The following is a 17,315-nucleotide window of genomic DNA, read 5'->3' as shown; positions in this document are numbered from 1 at the left end:
CTCGCGGCTGTGCTGCCTGTCTTTTACCGCGGCTAATACTGCTTGATTGTTGAAATCCGTCCCTGCCGTTCTCTGCGAGAGTGTCCGGAGGGAGATCGGCTCTATCGGGTACAAATTGTGATCGGAACTCGATATCTAACTGAGCGTATTGATGACTGAAATCATTGTGTTTATACTGGAAACGCAGTCTAATAGTCAGGCAAAACATTTGATTGGAAACCTGTAGTGATTGAATTAACATGACTGACGCCGCCAGTAGCAGAAGTAGATGTGATAGACGACTCCGCGTATAGACCAGATAGGCAGTGCACGTGTATTGTAACAGCAATATTGATGCCCGCGCTCATCACATAGATACTTAACGATGACCTAGTGACTGTTCTAGTTCCATAACACAAACAGAAAAAGTCTTAAGATTCTCAACACTGATTAATATCAATATTTCGAAATATATACCAATATCAAACAACCACAGTACACCTACGTTACACAGATGCCCTCTACATTCGGAAGTGTTCTTGGCAATTAAGTAGTTATATGCGTTTGTGTTACCTGTACAATTACGTCGCAGAGTTATCTTCTCCAGAATAGTATAGATGTCATAATATCATTGCAAAATATATAAATGATGCAAAAATTCTTTTCTTCCTATTTTCGAAATTTATCTTAATATGTTTTCAATTTCTATGTTAATCGTAAATTTGATTTTAGAAAACATTTGAGTGTGCTGGGGTAGAAATTGCAATGAAGAATTTGTGACAAGGCAGTAATATCGTTGACTGACAACAATCGTAAGGATTAAACATAGAATGATGACTAGATTTCTTCTTTAACAAGAATACCATGATTTTTTCAGCTTTTTTTTTCCATTCCAATTTTGAACATCCATGAAACAAAGCTCAATGACAGCACAGATAAGTGATTATAGCATTTGTTCAATAGATTGTGAATATATTTAGTACCGTAACACAGATGAGTAATTATAACACTTGTTCAATAGAGTGTGAATATATTTAGTACCGTACCTTTTAATTTTAATGATATCAGATAGAACAGGTGTTTTTAATGCAGTAATCTCTCGACAAAAAAAAAAAAAAAAAAAAAAAAAAACCTTAACGTCGTGACGCTTAAACCTAGCCTTCAACACTAATTCATCATTTATCGTATAATCGGTTATTTCCTCGGATCAAATGCTCTCGATTTTCGTCTAAAGCATGAGAACTCATGATTCATGCAAGTATTCTATAAGCTTTTCTATAAATACCATTGGAGAAATGTTGAAACTGGCTTTATTAACGACTTCAGAATATGGAAATATAGACAAAAAAATAACCAGTCATACAGTAAATAATGTTAGATATGTTGTATGTTCACCATTGGAGGATAAATCTGTTGTCAAGGTCCTAATGATCTTGAATGGATAGTATTAATATCATGCTAGGGACAATGAATGCACAGAAAGTAAGATGTCAAGAGTTTTTCGAAAATATACATTTCGTTTTCAGTACAGGTTCATAATGAAGCTTATAAAAGAAAACAGAGAGCAAAACTTTCAAATATCACAAATATAGGCCTGATATCCGGGCTCACATCAGGTCCTGTCATTATATCTCATGTCCCTCAATCATAGGCCAGATATCTGGGCTCACTTCAGGTCCTGTCAATGTATCTCAAGTACCTCAATTACAGGTCAGATATCTGGGCTGACATCAGGTCCTGTCAATATATATCATGTACCTCAATTATAGGTCAGATATCTGGGCTGACATCAGGTCCTGTCAATATATATCATGTCCCTCAATCATAGGCCAGATATCTGGGCTTACATCAGGTCCTGTCAATATATCTCATGTACATCAAATATCGGACAGATATCTGGGCTCACATCAGGTCCTGTCAATGTATCTCATGTACATCAAATATCGGACAGATATCTGGGCTCACTTCAGGTCGTGTCAATATATCTCATGTACCTAAATTACAGCCCAGATATTTGCGCTTACATCAGGTTCGGTCTCAAAGTGAAGCAAAATTACACGTTAGTATAAGATGAAGAGGAAATTAAGCATGATTAGAACAAAAACAAAAACAACTGAACGACGAAACATCGCATTGATATTATGTATGCATGATATTTAGACTAACTGTGGAGACCAGGCCAACCAAGGACAACTAGCTTCCATTCTAACAGAGATCCATCGTGGATAACTACCACAGGATAAACGACAACTTCCGTTGGACAGAAATCCCTAGATTCTAGTGATTTCCATAGGATAGCCATTCGTTTCTATCAGGAAATTTCTGGCAAATTAGGAAATCTTCACGAGTAATCCAATTGGCCGGGTGATTGTGGCGCCAATGGAACAGCGAGATATACTGATTCATCTAACGCTGTTAACTTATATAACTACACATACCAGGCAGTTCAGCGTCCTATAGGATGGTCTTAGTGCTTTTGGCACCATCATCGATATCGCACTATTCATTTGCCACGCATCTTATATACATTCATATTTATGATTGATTCTGTTATCATTGGTGTAATATGTTACCACAATTGTGTAAATAGTAGTATTAAATTAAGTGTTATTGAGCCAGAAAAACAATTGTGCAGGCGGTCAAAATGTATTTAAATCGAAAACGACTCTTCAAAAAGGGAATCGACTCAATTAAAACATGGCATCAAGGGACACGTGATCTGTTCATATGATGCTAGCAAGTAAATTATTTTCTCATGAAATTTTACGATTTTTATCCATTGTTTATGGGAACTTCAAAGCACATAAATTAAATCAAGCAACTGTCAGACCAATGCTTTGTCAAGCTTATCCGAACATTAAAGCAATCAAACAATATTTCATTTATAAAATTTGAATCACATATTTATCTATTTTTTGTATGGTACCTTCTGTTCTTTGTTATATTCACTGTATTCAATATGTTCGAAAAGTTAGGCACAATGACTCCGTTTTCAATGAACAATAAACCTGTTTCTAATCCATACATAATATTTATCGTGAAGCTACAGGCTAAGGTTTTAGTGCATTGATATATATGTAAATACTGTTGACTGGTGATTGTCTCTGTTCATTCCGACATATATTTGATAATTGTTTCTCCTAGGCAAAGAAAAAAATCAGTTACAGCCTTAATGATCCATGTGTATTACATGTCAAGCGTATTCTGCTCTCTTATCTAACCAGCTATGCTCTTGTGTTCTATCTTTCATAATTCATAAAAAAAACCAGCTGTGTAGATTGTACAGATTAAAATATATCAGTAAGGTATTCATGGCAAAAGATTTTCCATTGCTTCTCTTGTTTCCGCACAACTCCTGTTATAACAGCCAACGAGTCATTGTGAATAAGAACAGTTGATGATAACGTGAAGGATATATATATTTTACAGGAAAAGATTACACTAAAAAACCTGTTTTATTCATATAACAGAGAATACAAATATAAAGACGTGTATGTTATAAGTATGTATACATGTATCACAATGTTAAGATAGGAGTGAAATTTTATCTTCGGTTAACTTGCGAAATATTAGCCAAGCGAAAATAAACAACTTTACAGTATTCTGACAAAGAAATCACCATCACTCAATAGGATTCCATCATCCAGTGTTTATACGTGGTGTATGCAGTATACAGGTGATGCATAGTGTTTTGTAGTAAAAACAAGGTTGTTGGTATGTTCGATGAAAGGAACATTTATTTTCAAAAGATGAATTTCGATTTTGTTTTTACAACTTATTCATGCTTTGACAGTTGCGCCTTCAACAGATTTTGAAATGATGCAAATTTTACTGAGAAGTCAAGAAATCAACTACTTTCAAGGTGTCCACTTTTTGCGAATTTGTTCGGTCCTAAATGATAGAAAATAAATCCCCTCGAAATTGTTTTACAGTAAATATTTCCTTTGTGCCATATTTGTACATCCATACGTAAATTTGTTCATTATTTTTGGTCTGATTCTTGTGTGTCGACTACAACGTCCGTTCTCGATTTCTGGATTTGAAAAAAAAACCAAGGTGAGTAAGTGCCTATCAGATGACACTTTGTGGATTCATATTATATAAAAGTTCCCCAGTTGTATCTGCCACACATGCAAGCGTGAAGGTGTGACGTTTAAGCAAAGATGACGGTATAGATTATCTACCGGTACAAAATGAGAAATACAGACACAGGCAAATAGGGAGGGTGGGGAGAGAGGTAAAAAAAGAAACGACAGAAAAGACTATTCTATAATATTGCTAAATGAATCGCAACCATTCGTGACTGCATTCAGGATATCTCTATCGTTTTACTCAATTCCAGAATATGCTTTCACTAAAATATTCTATATTTCACAAACAGTCATTACATATCTATCTATGGTGAGTTACTGTCCTTGAAATTGAGTTATATTGAGCCTGATTTTAGCTCCATGCATAGCATTGCTCATATATTTCAAGATACCTTGTGAAATATCTAAGATTTTTCATACTATTTGAATTGTTATTGGCTTAAACCAATCGAGATTCACTGGTTAGTAATTATTGAATATAACCAGATAATAAACTGTACACTAGGTGCGTCTATTAATTAATGCATGTTTTGAAATGTTTTTGGAAGTCTAAAGTTGAATTCTTCATAAACGATTTATTTTGAAGTTATACCCAGTTAGAACATATTGATTACTGTCTTCAAAAGCCAACACGGGATGAACTCCTCGGTCTATATAATGGTTCTTATGTTTGACGATAAAATGGCGTATTCATTGAGCTCTGAAAACCGTTGGTTACACATTGCTCATTTAATTACAACCACCACCACCCCCTCCCCTACCCCGAAAAAAAGAGAGAACAAAAACAACACATTCCCGACTAGATTCAATAATTTCCTTACCAGAACATTACTACACGAATTCACTCCTTTAAGTGGTTGAAACCTTGTGAAAGACTGGCACACCTCGAACTCTCTCATACTTACATAACCCTTCTGAACCATCTAGTCATACCAACTCTATAATCATCATATTTTAAATGTAACTGTAGTCAAATTCAAAGTCTGTTCCTTAAAATTTCACACAGTCTAGATAATCAGAACCTGATACATATAGAAAACCCCAGCATGAAAACACTAACTCTGACTTTAAAACATTTCGTTTGACGATCTATACACTTATTAAACCCCCGTGAATGTAATGAAAGGAAGTCTAACTGAGCGGCACGTGTCATAAAACAAAATACAAACACTTCACCAGGTAGCGAGATGAGGTCTCGTTCAAAGCCCTTAAGATGTTTGTACACTTTAACTAAGCCATTCAGCACTTCAGACTGACTCACGCTTTTTCACACTCCTCTTGGTGACCATATGTTGTCAATGAAAATCATCCTTAGTAGTCGCTTTTATCGTCATGCGTGCTCTAAAATCGATTTCTCCATTTCACTAATCCGGAAAAAAGTTGAGTTTGAAATGTGCACACCTGGAACCTATTGAGCTGTATTATCGACGTGAACTGCTAACTGTTTCTGCCCTAACAAACTGCACACAAGGTATTGACATCAGTATTTATCAAAATGTTTAAAACGCGACGAAAACATGTTTCATGTTTAACTCGATACAGATCCGCCTTTACTTTGACAAATAAAGCCATTACATTTTCGTACCTGTAGTATGATAAGTTAAAACTTAATTTTGTATCTTGTATTTCTCAAAAAAATTGTCTCGATATTTTCCAATTTTATTTTTACAAGCATTTTTTCAATGTCAACACGGTTGTGTTAAGAACAGCTCATTATATGTGAAAAAAAATCAAGAAAATACTAACATATTTACAAAATACGGATGTACACGAAAATTCCTGAAGAAGTATAAGATGAATAAGACCAGGTGCTCCGCAAGGTGTTCTGATTGTTTTGCTTCATAGACGACTTTTATAGAAAATTTTGGTTTAGGCTGAAACGGTTCGAAAAAGACACAGAAATGATAAAGGATTTGTAGTTTTGAGTTCTAGGTAAAGTTCATGCAGACAAACAAAAATCAATCTGATAGATGTTGCGTCTCTCTATGATTCTTCAGAGATGGAGGAGCGAAACGCAGAAGGAACGTAAATATATGTATTTCTCACAGGATTTAATTACAACATTTCATAAATTTGGCAAATTATCGAAAAAAAGCTAAGTAAATCCACATATATTCGTTGAAAATTCAATAAACCAAATGAAAAGAAATGATATCAAAGAACGTATGATTAGGGTATACACAAAAACCTGAAAACAAAAAATGAAAATAGAATAAGAACAAACAATTTGCGAAGGAAAAGCTCCTTTGTATATAACTTGCAAAAATATTACTCTTCTCCTAGAAACAAACAAAAAATGTCTGGGACAAATTGCTGTAATATTCAAAACTTAGCTTACGTAATTCTAAGATGAAGTACGCTAAACACCGAATCAGTAAATGCTACTAACATAACAAACGACCAGAATTTGAAAATGAAACAGAAACCATACAAAAGCCAGGATAATTTAATTGTTGGCTCCATTACTGTTGCGAAGGAGTGGTTTATTTGTGAAGCAAAATGTTACTCATCCAGTTCCCTTTTGAGATTAAACAGCTAACAAAATTAATCATTTTCGTGGTCCATGGTTTTCGAAAAATCAATAAAGTCATCATTACCAGCTGGAATAGCTGACTTAGGTATATTTATCGTGCTGAAAGATCAGCTACTTGTTATACCATCTGTGTTTAGCAAATCGTAAATTGCAGTTAATGCTAAATTACTTGGACACTCACCACATCGTGCCATGGTCCAATAGCGTAATACCAAATGACGTGTTATATAATACTAGATCTATATTGTGGTATATGTATGTAGTGTAGTATGCACGAATACCATCATTCTCTAAGCGCTGATATTACATGCCTTACATCACTAGCATTGCCTGGTGTACAAGACATCCATATACAGTTTAAAAATTTAAGGGGCTCATGAAATAAGGAAGCGTAGGAGGGTATAATAAAAAAAAATGAACAGACAGGAGGATATCTTTTTTGTATTTTTTCATTGTAATTTATTTTCTGTGGTTTTTTGCTGTATTACCCCGTAATACCTTCAAATATCAGTTTGGTAGTACAAACAATATATAACCATCATTGAAAATAGACAAACTGCTCATTTTTTTAAATGATGTGTTTTGAAACGAAGAATTACATAGACAGACCTGAATAGCATGTGTTTTACTTTCTAAAATATCAGACCATGGCGGTTTTGCTCCATCCATGTTTACATGTACATTCAGGTTAACAATGTCAATATGTTTTGGAAGGCGTCTTCTTATTAACTAACTGCATTCAAATCCAACTTAGCCACACGAGGGAGGACGACATTTTTTGTCAATTATGTTACGTATATGAATTTTTACCCATTAAAATACTGTAAAATCGTTTTGTTTTCGTTGGGCTCTTATTTTCATTAAATTCATGGTTACTCTAAGTCAAACCTCATAATTCTAGAGATGATCAACAGATATATATATTATAGATCAGGTTGGATTTGGTGAACAAGACTTAACCATGAAAACATGCGTCAACAAAAATGTATTTGTAAAACCAGGAAAGTACTGTACTGATTTATTGACGCCAATTTTTTGTCTTTATATATGGGGAAATAAAATGGCCCATCCCTGGAGTTCCTAATTATGCCAAATTGAATTCGCAGAACACATAGAAACGGCCAGTAAAGAAAAAAGAAAAACGTAAACCAATCTTTGCGAAAAATGACAGAATAAATCGAAAATACTAATTAAAACGAAGAAGAGAAGTGGCTTCTCTGTCCTACTTCTGTCAGTGTAAGATCGCTTGACTACGGTAGAAGTAGTTGACAATTGTATTTGCCGTCTCAAGTGTCAGGTTTGACATGTTTAATTTAGTTAATGCCTTAACACGAACCTCCGACAACAATAAGTAGCAATACGCGAAATGACATATTTGAAATAGCGAAGAAATGTAATCTTTTGTATTTCATTGTTGAACAAAGGAACGGCAGAGAGACAGCGTTCGCTACAATATTTGATTTGTTCCAATTTATTAATATCATATGTGTACTTTAAAGCTTAATCATCAACAAAAGTGCAATTTCATTTCAGCAAAACCAAAATCTCTTGTTGATTGTGACACCCTTCCTTATTCTTATTTTATATTAATTCTAAACAAATTCTTTGATAAAGAACAAACAAATCTTGAAAATCTATCATTGCTGAAAATGACGACATAATATGTTGCAGATTTTAGACCAATTGTTTCTTTTTATGGTATTTGTGTCATATTCTGTCAAGATGTTTGATATTTTATAAACACTTTTCAAATTCCCATTCATTTTTATTTGACCTAGAATTGCAGAAAAACTTTCAACAATAAAGCAAAAAGTAATTACCCTTTCATAACCCGATGTTATTCCGGTGAGTTTTTATTGACTTTGTGTCAGAGGTTGTGGTAGCGTACAAGCATTGTCACAGTAAAATACATTACTAATAAGTATCTCAGGACACACAGGAGTTTTGCTTTTTCAAGTAAGAATGAAACAATAGAGTATTTTTTCTGTGAAGTGTGTAAAACCGGTGTGCAAGTTTTCAGAAAGAGCTTACGCAGAAGAAAACCTATTAAAAGATATAAGACAAATAATATTTATTACAAATATGAAGAACTAGTGCATTACAACTAACCACCATTCTCAGTACTATCAAAACTGGGCTAGAGTGACATTGTGATAATGTGGCTTCAAGAGGTGAAATGAATAGTATGTGGATTTCAAAGAACTCCAAAGAACTTTTGACAAATCTTCAACAACCTCTACAGAAACAATTTCTTCTATAAGGACATTTAATCCACTCTGTAAAACACCATATCTCATTCTAGAAAGAAGAAACACCTTCGTTCTCTCGTTACGAGAGCTTTCTATTCCATGAAAGGGAAACGGTGCTATAGATATATTCTGGTTTGCTATACTGCGTAAAGAATTCTTCCAAATCCAAAAATAAATATACGTAAGACGAAATTATAATATATAATCGAGTTTCTGGTAGACGACATCTTCGTCGAGTTCGGTAGTAAGATCTTCCAACAACGTATTGACATACATATGGGAGCTCACTGTGCCTGTCTGTTTGATGATTCCTTTTTGTTTTAAACGAAGAGCATAGCAAAGACAAAGACCTTGCACTTTTAAGTTAATTGATGACGTCTTATCTTTAAACAACAGACAGATCCACGTGAATATGTAATTGAATACACGACTTTTCTACTTCAACCGCTTATCTCGATCTTTTCCTACAATGAAACCAATATGGACAGCTTCCCATCAAGCTTATGATAAGCATCATTTTAATTTTCCCTTGTTATGAATTTTTTCCATTTCTGATGGCAAGAACTCGTCAAATGACAAACTCGTATCACTGAATTTCAAAAGATGGAGAATTTTTACAGTCAATCTAGCAATTTCATTGAAAAACATCCTATTTCTTTATACGATATGAACCTGGACGTGTTTGATGCTCGTCATTTTACTGTTGGTTCTGTTGTCGTATACCTTCTTATCGTTTAAGAACGTGACATTACTTACTTGGATTGACCAAGATTTACATAGTGGGTTCCGTCTATGAAATAGGTGACGCTTACTCTTCCGATTCACCTGGTCCTATTCTCTTTGTACTTTTTCAGGTGTCGTCGTGTAAATCTTTCTTTTGTTAATATTTTCCGTACTTATATTGAATTTTAGTTAATGTTGACATGTTGGCATCTTGTTGTTTTCCTTTATGAACGATTTTTGATATATGACATGAGAAATGTTTTAGTTTTATTATGTCTGAACGATTTGGTTGCACGCCCTTTGAATTGTCCTTGGAAATTCCTTCTCTCATTATAAATGTTCCCAAAATATTCAAGGGAAGAAGGAGACCCATATATTAAGAATTTGTGAATATTAAAATACCATTTTGCTATAATAAACTTTGTTAACGATACACACTATACATATAACTGAGCTAAATGTTATTTTGTATGGTGAGAAGTGCTTTGAAAAAGATCAAATGTTCGGAAGTATTTACCCGAAAGGATCTCAATGAAATCAGTAAACGATTGCAATTTTTGATCTGTGAAAACAGCTACATTGTAGCTATTGACATATGAAAACAACAACTTGTAATCTCCAATGCATCATTGCATTTCAAATGCGTAAACCGAAAATGTCATTTTCCTATCGAGGACATTGTAAGACTAATACTGAGACTTTCTACTGTAAATTGCAGAGCCAAACAACTGCAGGTATACATTCCAACATGGCGGCAAATCACTTTCATACACAACATTGCAGCTTATTTAGATGTATAATATTATGACTTAAGATATCGTATGATTAGTTTCAGTGTTTACTCGTGCTACTAATGCCTTATGTCATGGTTCTCCTAACCGACCCTGTCATTAGAATATTCGCTAAGGACCTCTTATTGATTTCCATGTTAAAGGTAATTTATTGTGAGAAAATACATTTTGATGGTGGACGTTGCCGATTTCCTCTGAGAACATTAGCGTCGTAGTGTTTTTAGAATTTGATTTGTTTCTAAATTGTTGTAATAAGTAATTGACAACTAAATAGTAAACATCTCCGAATCCCTGTGGAACTTGCGTGGTTCCTACATAATTACATTGAACGTACCACACTAGCCAAGAAACACGTGTTTGTATCTTGATCGAATCACCCTTGCTTCAGCAGCACCGGAAGGAGATAATGTTGTGAAAATTTAATCCGAGTCTGTCACATCTTTCAGTCAAGCTATGTTTAATAAAAGAGGCAGTCAGAAAAAGTAGTCCTTCATTCATTTATCACGCAATAGTTTAACGCATATGTAGTTTCAGACAGGAGACAGTTACAGGAGAGAAAAGAAATTATAGTTGAGAAATATTATATCATAATTATACACAGGGTGATGTCATATCTTAGTCACAAGAAATGGTTATCGTTAGCATTACTATGCAAAGCTATGAAACGAATGACAAAGAGATAAATACAACTGGCTTGCTTACTACACTATTGCCATTCTAAAGGAAACTGCTTTTTGTTAATTTATTCTTATTAAAAAAATTTAATTTTCTACTTTCGCTGAATTTGATAACACTGTCAAATCTTCTAGATTTTCGCTGTATTTCATAACACTGTCAGATCTTCTAGATTTTCGCTGAATTTGATAACACTGTCAAATCTTCTAGATTTTCGCTGTATTTTATAACACTGTCCCTATTGTAAATGATATTAGCAGATATCTTGACTATTGCTACTCTAAACGAACGTTATTCTAAATGAAAACGACAAATTTACAAGCAGTCGAAAATGTAACAATTGTGCTAAGCTAACGTTGATATAACTGAAACTGTTTATAACGCTAAATTATTTATTTATTTTAAATGAAACTGCTGAGTTTGCAATACTAATTGTAATCTAATGAAAATATCAATTATCACTTGCTGCTAATATGCTCCATTAGTAAAATTAGTAAAAGATTTTTTTTAAAGTGAATTACACCTTTAATATAAATTTAACATTAGACACAATATAGCCAAATAATGAATTAGACCTATGACACAGCTGTTTTGTCCTTCTAGGGCTCGTCAGCGATGCTAAGGATCTATTTTTTGTAATCTATTAGGCGACAGAGAAAAATTAAAAGTGATCGAAAGAAAAGTTTGAATATTAATGGGGAGGTTTTCATATTTTCATATATAAGATATAAAAGATCGTAAATATTTATATTCCGACTCGAGCCACTGTTCGATAAATGAAAACGAGGCTCGAATATACGGCGTATCTACATTATTTCATGGATTGATCAATCAAACACGGTTTGCTTCTCGATTGTGTTTACCCGCTTTTTGTTGTTTAACTAAAACCATGATATATATCAGTGCATTAAAGCAAAGACCGATATGTACTCTTAGAATACAGCCTCATCAAAATTAATATGGGGATTATTCTATTGGTTTCGTGTCAGGTTTTCTAAACCTACCATTTGGCTAGACAAAGGTTATCAGTAAAGTACGTGAAATCAGTCTGAGGATTAGAAAAGTTTCCTGTTTAGCACATTCACATCAATCTCGGCAATAAAAAACTGGGTTCCCAATGAGGTCCAATTTGAAGTACATCCCATTGGGATCAACGTGATTAAGGAAATGCAGTCTACGGAGCAGAGACAAATGGGATGTTTCTCCTTAAGTAATCTACTCCCAAATCGATTTGTCGTAGATATAGAAAACGTGTTAAACAATACTGTACATACACTTTAAGGCAAACCCATAGAATACATTATACGTATCTATACAACGGAACACGCATGCTATGACAGCTAATACTCTTATGTAGTAAATTTGTATGACAAACATGAAATAACATGAGTTTGACGTCATGAAAAAGAAAATGACACCAAAAGGAATGTTTCATTAAGGCGTACAGTTTCTCTCGGAAATTACACAAAAGAAACACATGTGGGCAGCTCCTTTTCATAGAATTTTTTGGTAATTTTTGCCTCATATTTGGTACCAAAAAGTCAATATGTCCTATATGATATATACAACAACCAACATTTTGTGTCGAAGGTTTCATAACCGAAATCTAAAGTGCAAGAAACTTATATCCATATAAAGAGTTTGTTGATAAACATATGACTTAGTTTACATTCGATAATATATGACGTCCTCTGAAGTCGCAATATGACATTGTCTGAAGATACCAAAATTGATCAAATTTAGCCTACCTGTAGTGTACGGGCGATCCGCTCTAGTGCTGACACTTGCTGGGGCTCATCATAACTCTGCTGTTCGATTCGTATGATTTCAGAACATGTGTCATCTTCTGTCCTGAGTGATAATTGTGGACTCAAGCCACCATTTTCTAAAACCTCTACCTCATCTTCGAAAGATTTTGAGTGGTTCACCTTTTCAGGTGGTCTACTGGTTGTTGGTGACGTCGCCATGACCACTCTCTCTCCCTAATTTTCATCTGCAATAGATTATAGTACAAAATGCAAGTTAAGTAATTCTTAAAGGTTTAACAGAAAATGGGGCAAAGTGCAATAACCTAAAATTTCGAAAGTACGGCGCAACATATTTTCCTCGATGCAGGTGCAGAAGTGTCTTTGTAAGAAACTGCATGGTTATTTTCATTTGTTTTAATTTACGGAATTGGCCGCTGGGAAAAAACATTATAACTTGCCTTCAGAAGGTTTTCTTTGAATTTGCTGGTGTTTCATTTCATGGACTTTTGTTGAGGGAGCTATGTGATGAACCTCCGAAATAGATATTTACCTGGATGAAGTAAATATCATTATCATTTCTCAGGTTCATATCACGATAGAAATTTCTAATCAAAGAAACGTGAATCGTTCAATTGATAAAGAGAAAGTCAGGATTTACCTTCGGTTGACATGTCCTTATATATACCTCAATAAAAGTCCTTAGTTGTAACATAAATACCAACCAATGCTGATTGCGATCAATTAGGTGGAAAGTAAACAACTGACAGGGGAAAAAGAGTCAGGTCGGTTAGAAAAACCTGCCGATGTAATGAAATTCCAATTCATCAAAACATTGGAATAAATGAAATATTGAGATAAGGTTGAACAGGAATCTTTGTTTCTTCGTCTAATCCTTCAAATCTGAACATAAGCACTCGATATTTCACAGCTGGAAATTATGGATCAGCTAAGTCACTGAATGATTGTTTGTCATCTATTTAAAACCCGAATGATTCCACGGCCGATTAAATTCGGATATGTCGTCACTGCAAGATAATGTGACGACAGAAAAAAATGTTTGGAAAAATTAAAACGACAGAATATATAGATAAATAGAACAGAAAGTCATCTTTAAGGCGATGAAAAATAAAACAAGAGTATATTATTGGTAAATACGAAATTTCATTTAAGGAATGTTAACAAGGCAGTTGAGAATGGCAAGCTTCATCTTGTTTGTATTTTTTTTAGTTTAAAAACAAAGCATGATACTACCGACTTATCATCCCAAATAACACATTTTGTATAAATCTGATATAATCTTTCCCCACTGCCGAATCAGGAAAACAAAATCTTGTCAACATGGCTTCAAAGAAAGTAAACTTTGAGTATAGATTATGGATAAATGTAAGGCGAAATATGTTTTTGTAAAAACATTGATAGTTTACACTCATTTTTTGAAAAAAACATGAAATATATATATATATATAAAGAAAATTGTTTAAAAACACACAAGTAAAAGTTAAGTTAGCATTTTGCATAACTTTTTCCTGTGTCTTGTATCGTCATTAACTATATCATATGTAGTTAATGACGATAGGCAAGTGATCATATAAAGATAATTGTTTAAAAAAAACACACAAGAAAAAGTTTTATTCGGTTTATGATAAACCGATAAAGACCGTTTACAAACATAACTATTCAAGAAAACGTCAACAGAACGAGGTAGTCAAATACAGTATACTGGGTATTTTCCACACAGGATATCTTTACCCTTGTACCAATATCCAAGAATTTGCCTCATGTTCATTTTGTCATCCGGGAATTATATAAAAAAATATTACATAAATGTAATGATTTTTCTCTCCCCCCCCCCCCCCAACCCCCCTCCCACCCATCTTGAATTCGCCCTCCTTGTTCACAGGCGATAAGGGTGAAAAATAAACGGGGGCGAACATTGGTAGCAGTCATTTGTATCATTTGAGTAACACAGAACAAAGTTATCAGACTTGAAACATCCCACTAATAATATTCTTCCTTATTACTATTTGTATATTATACAAAATAACATATCCGAACCTTGTGATACCAGAACTTTGAAAAGAAATTTTAAACTTTGTCAAAGTAAAGAGGCTTTCAAATAAAATAAACTTTTATATTTACTCTATAACTCCGAAATCTAAATTATTCTTCCAAACCCTAAATATGTAAAATATTGCAAGTTATTATTTCTTTTACATATTTCTTAAATAAAAAAAAACATTTATAGTATGTATTACAGAATTCTGACAGGTATAGCAAGAGTTATAGGATGTTATTTGAAAACGTCGGAAACAGAAAAACCAGACGCTTAACAAAAAACTGAAGAAACTACGCCAAGACGAACACCATGAAATATCTATTTCCTGTGAGAGCTGCCGATGATTAAAACTGTTATAACATTCGTCGTTACCTCACGATCTATAAACTCTCAGAAGAATAACAAGACGTTCTGGGAAATTAATGAGAGGAAATTACGCCCATCCTGCTTCATCACAAACAGTGATAATTTACTGGAAATGATCGAGAGAATCTCTATAAGACAAAAAATTTGCATGTCCTCAATGTTTAAAGAAAGTGAAAGAAAATATTCCATCAAATTGTGATAGGTACAACTAAAACTTAATAGTACTTCCTTTTAGAAGACATTTAGCGGACTTCAGATGCGACTTTGGTTGAAAAAAAATCAACAAATAGAAATAAACATCTGATGTTACAACAACAACAATCACAACAGAAAACATTTTCTTTTACTTTTACAAATTATTTTAAAAAAATGAATAAATGGTTCTTGATACGTCCACGGCAGCAAAGTGCTTTAAGTTTTATCTATATGAGACATGAGGTATTGTATTGTTTTGTTATTATTTACAGCCATTAATATAGGCAGGAGGATTGGATGTAGAGAAAATGGATTTGTCTTTTCAAGGGTTTTCCTCAATAAAGCAAAAATTAATGACCACTGACATCATTCTAAACAGAGGCGAATGGTTTGACAAGGACGCTTTCTCAAGCTCAACACTTATCATGGCTGACGGAAGTTCGTTGTAATTATCACTGCTGGTTTGGTGTCAAACGATGCAATGAATTTAAAAACTCGGTTCTTATTAAGTGTACTGGCAATTGCTCGAAAGCCTATGGTTGAACTAAATACAATTCACGACCTACACAACCACCATTGACCGCCCAGACAATGCGGAGGTTTCCATCACTAGCCACCTCCATCATTACTTACAACAATGACCGTTCAATAGTGTAGAGCGGAAGCGGGATCCAATCTCCCGAGGGAGCTGTCATTTTTCGAGATTGAGTGGCCATGTTTTGTCGTATATGTGTGGTTTGCGGACACAAGGGACTGCTTGGATAACAAATTCTCCCTGGTTACAAGTCAAGTTCGTAAATAGACAAGATGGCTGCAGTTTTTCACGCCTACTTTTGTTCAAATACAGCTGTTGCTGATGAAAGTGGTTATAACAAGCGGAGCTGAATTATTGATGCTACGTAGACTATAGCCTCCACACGGTGTCAACGCCAAAGTAATTATCAACCTGATATATCCTGTAAGTGCTCATAATTTTACTTCGGTAAAATTAAAACGAAAGAAAAATCAATACTTTGATGAATTAATCTTCAGACAGCGAGTCCTCTCGCCGTGATTATCGACATATTTCAGGGTTGAGAGAACAGGACACAGTATATACTAGAGCAGTTTATCCTCGTCATTGCTGGAGGAAAGGCCATCACTTTTAACACTGCAATGCACGTGTTGTGCTAATGGTGTAGTGATGAATGCTGCTTCAAAGGATTTGACAGGGGAACAGATTTTTAAATTTTTGAATCTGACACCGGAACCTTATACTGCAGTCTCTAGCTAGGTCCCTGAACCACATTATTTTTTAAATCTCAATTTTACAACGAAGCAGCTTTCTATAATTCCATACTGCGTCCTTTTGCATTATCTTTGCACTTATAGAGAAAACGATTTAAGCTAAAATGACAAACGATCACAACTGATAACGTTCGATTCATCATCTTGTATCTGTTACCACACTGCGTCAATCTAGCATACTGTGGTGAACTCACTGATAATTTTTAACTGCTTCCACAACCTAAGGTGGCTTGGTGGTGGTGTTAAATGGCGTCTCCTCAATATCGCGCTCCCGACAACTGACGGATACGCTTATATTTAAAGATTATGAATAAAATTCAAGGTCAACATTATAATGGCATGGAGAAACATTACATTTCTTCACGTGATATAAAGTTAAGTGTGTTCGATGCTGATTAATATGACTTAAAGTTTCATTCGTCTGATTCTAATTTGAAAAATTGCTGTCGCCTATATTTGTCTAGATGTTTATGGCGGACGTCACAGATAAAGCAGAAGACACTTATCCTTCCGAAACATTTAGACTTATTATCATTATCCGTTTTCAAGATCATTCTCGATTTATTGAATTAGATAAGCAAGGGTTTTTTGAGATTAATGCAAGACAACAGAATCATGTTCA

General features: G+C 34.2%; 1 protein-coding gene across 1 annotated transcript in view; it reads right to left on the bottom strand.

The window, feature by feature from the left end:
• LOC132545180 (cyclic nucleotide-gated cation channel alpha-3-like) overlaps positions 1-13,008 on the bottom strand; it is a 43,026-nt gene extending 30,018 nt beyond the window's left edge. Inside the window, exon 1 of the mRNA XM_060208857.1 lies at positions 12,790-13,008. Within this exon, the coding sequence (XP_060064840.1) occupies positions 12,790-13,008 (219 nt within the window). The remainder of the gene's footprint in view (positions 1-12,789) is intronic.
• Positions 13,009-17,315: the final 4,307 nt, after the last annotated feature.

Source organism: Ylistrum balloti, unplaced genomic scaffold (genome assembly GCF_031769215.1).
Source record: "Ylistrum balloti isolate Yb309-2 unplaced genomic scaffold, AGI_CSIRO_Ybal_v1 Utg369830, whole genome shotgun sequence".
Taxonomy (NCBI): Eukaryota; Metazoa; Mollusca; class Bivalvia; order Pectinida; family Pectinidae; genus Ylistrum; species Ylistrum balloti.
Note: the sequence above shows the minus strand (reverse complement) of the source record. Positions and strands in the feature narration are given on the sequence as shown.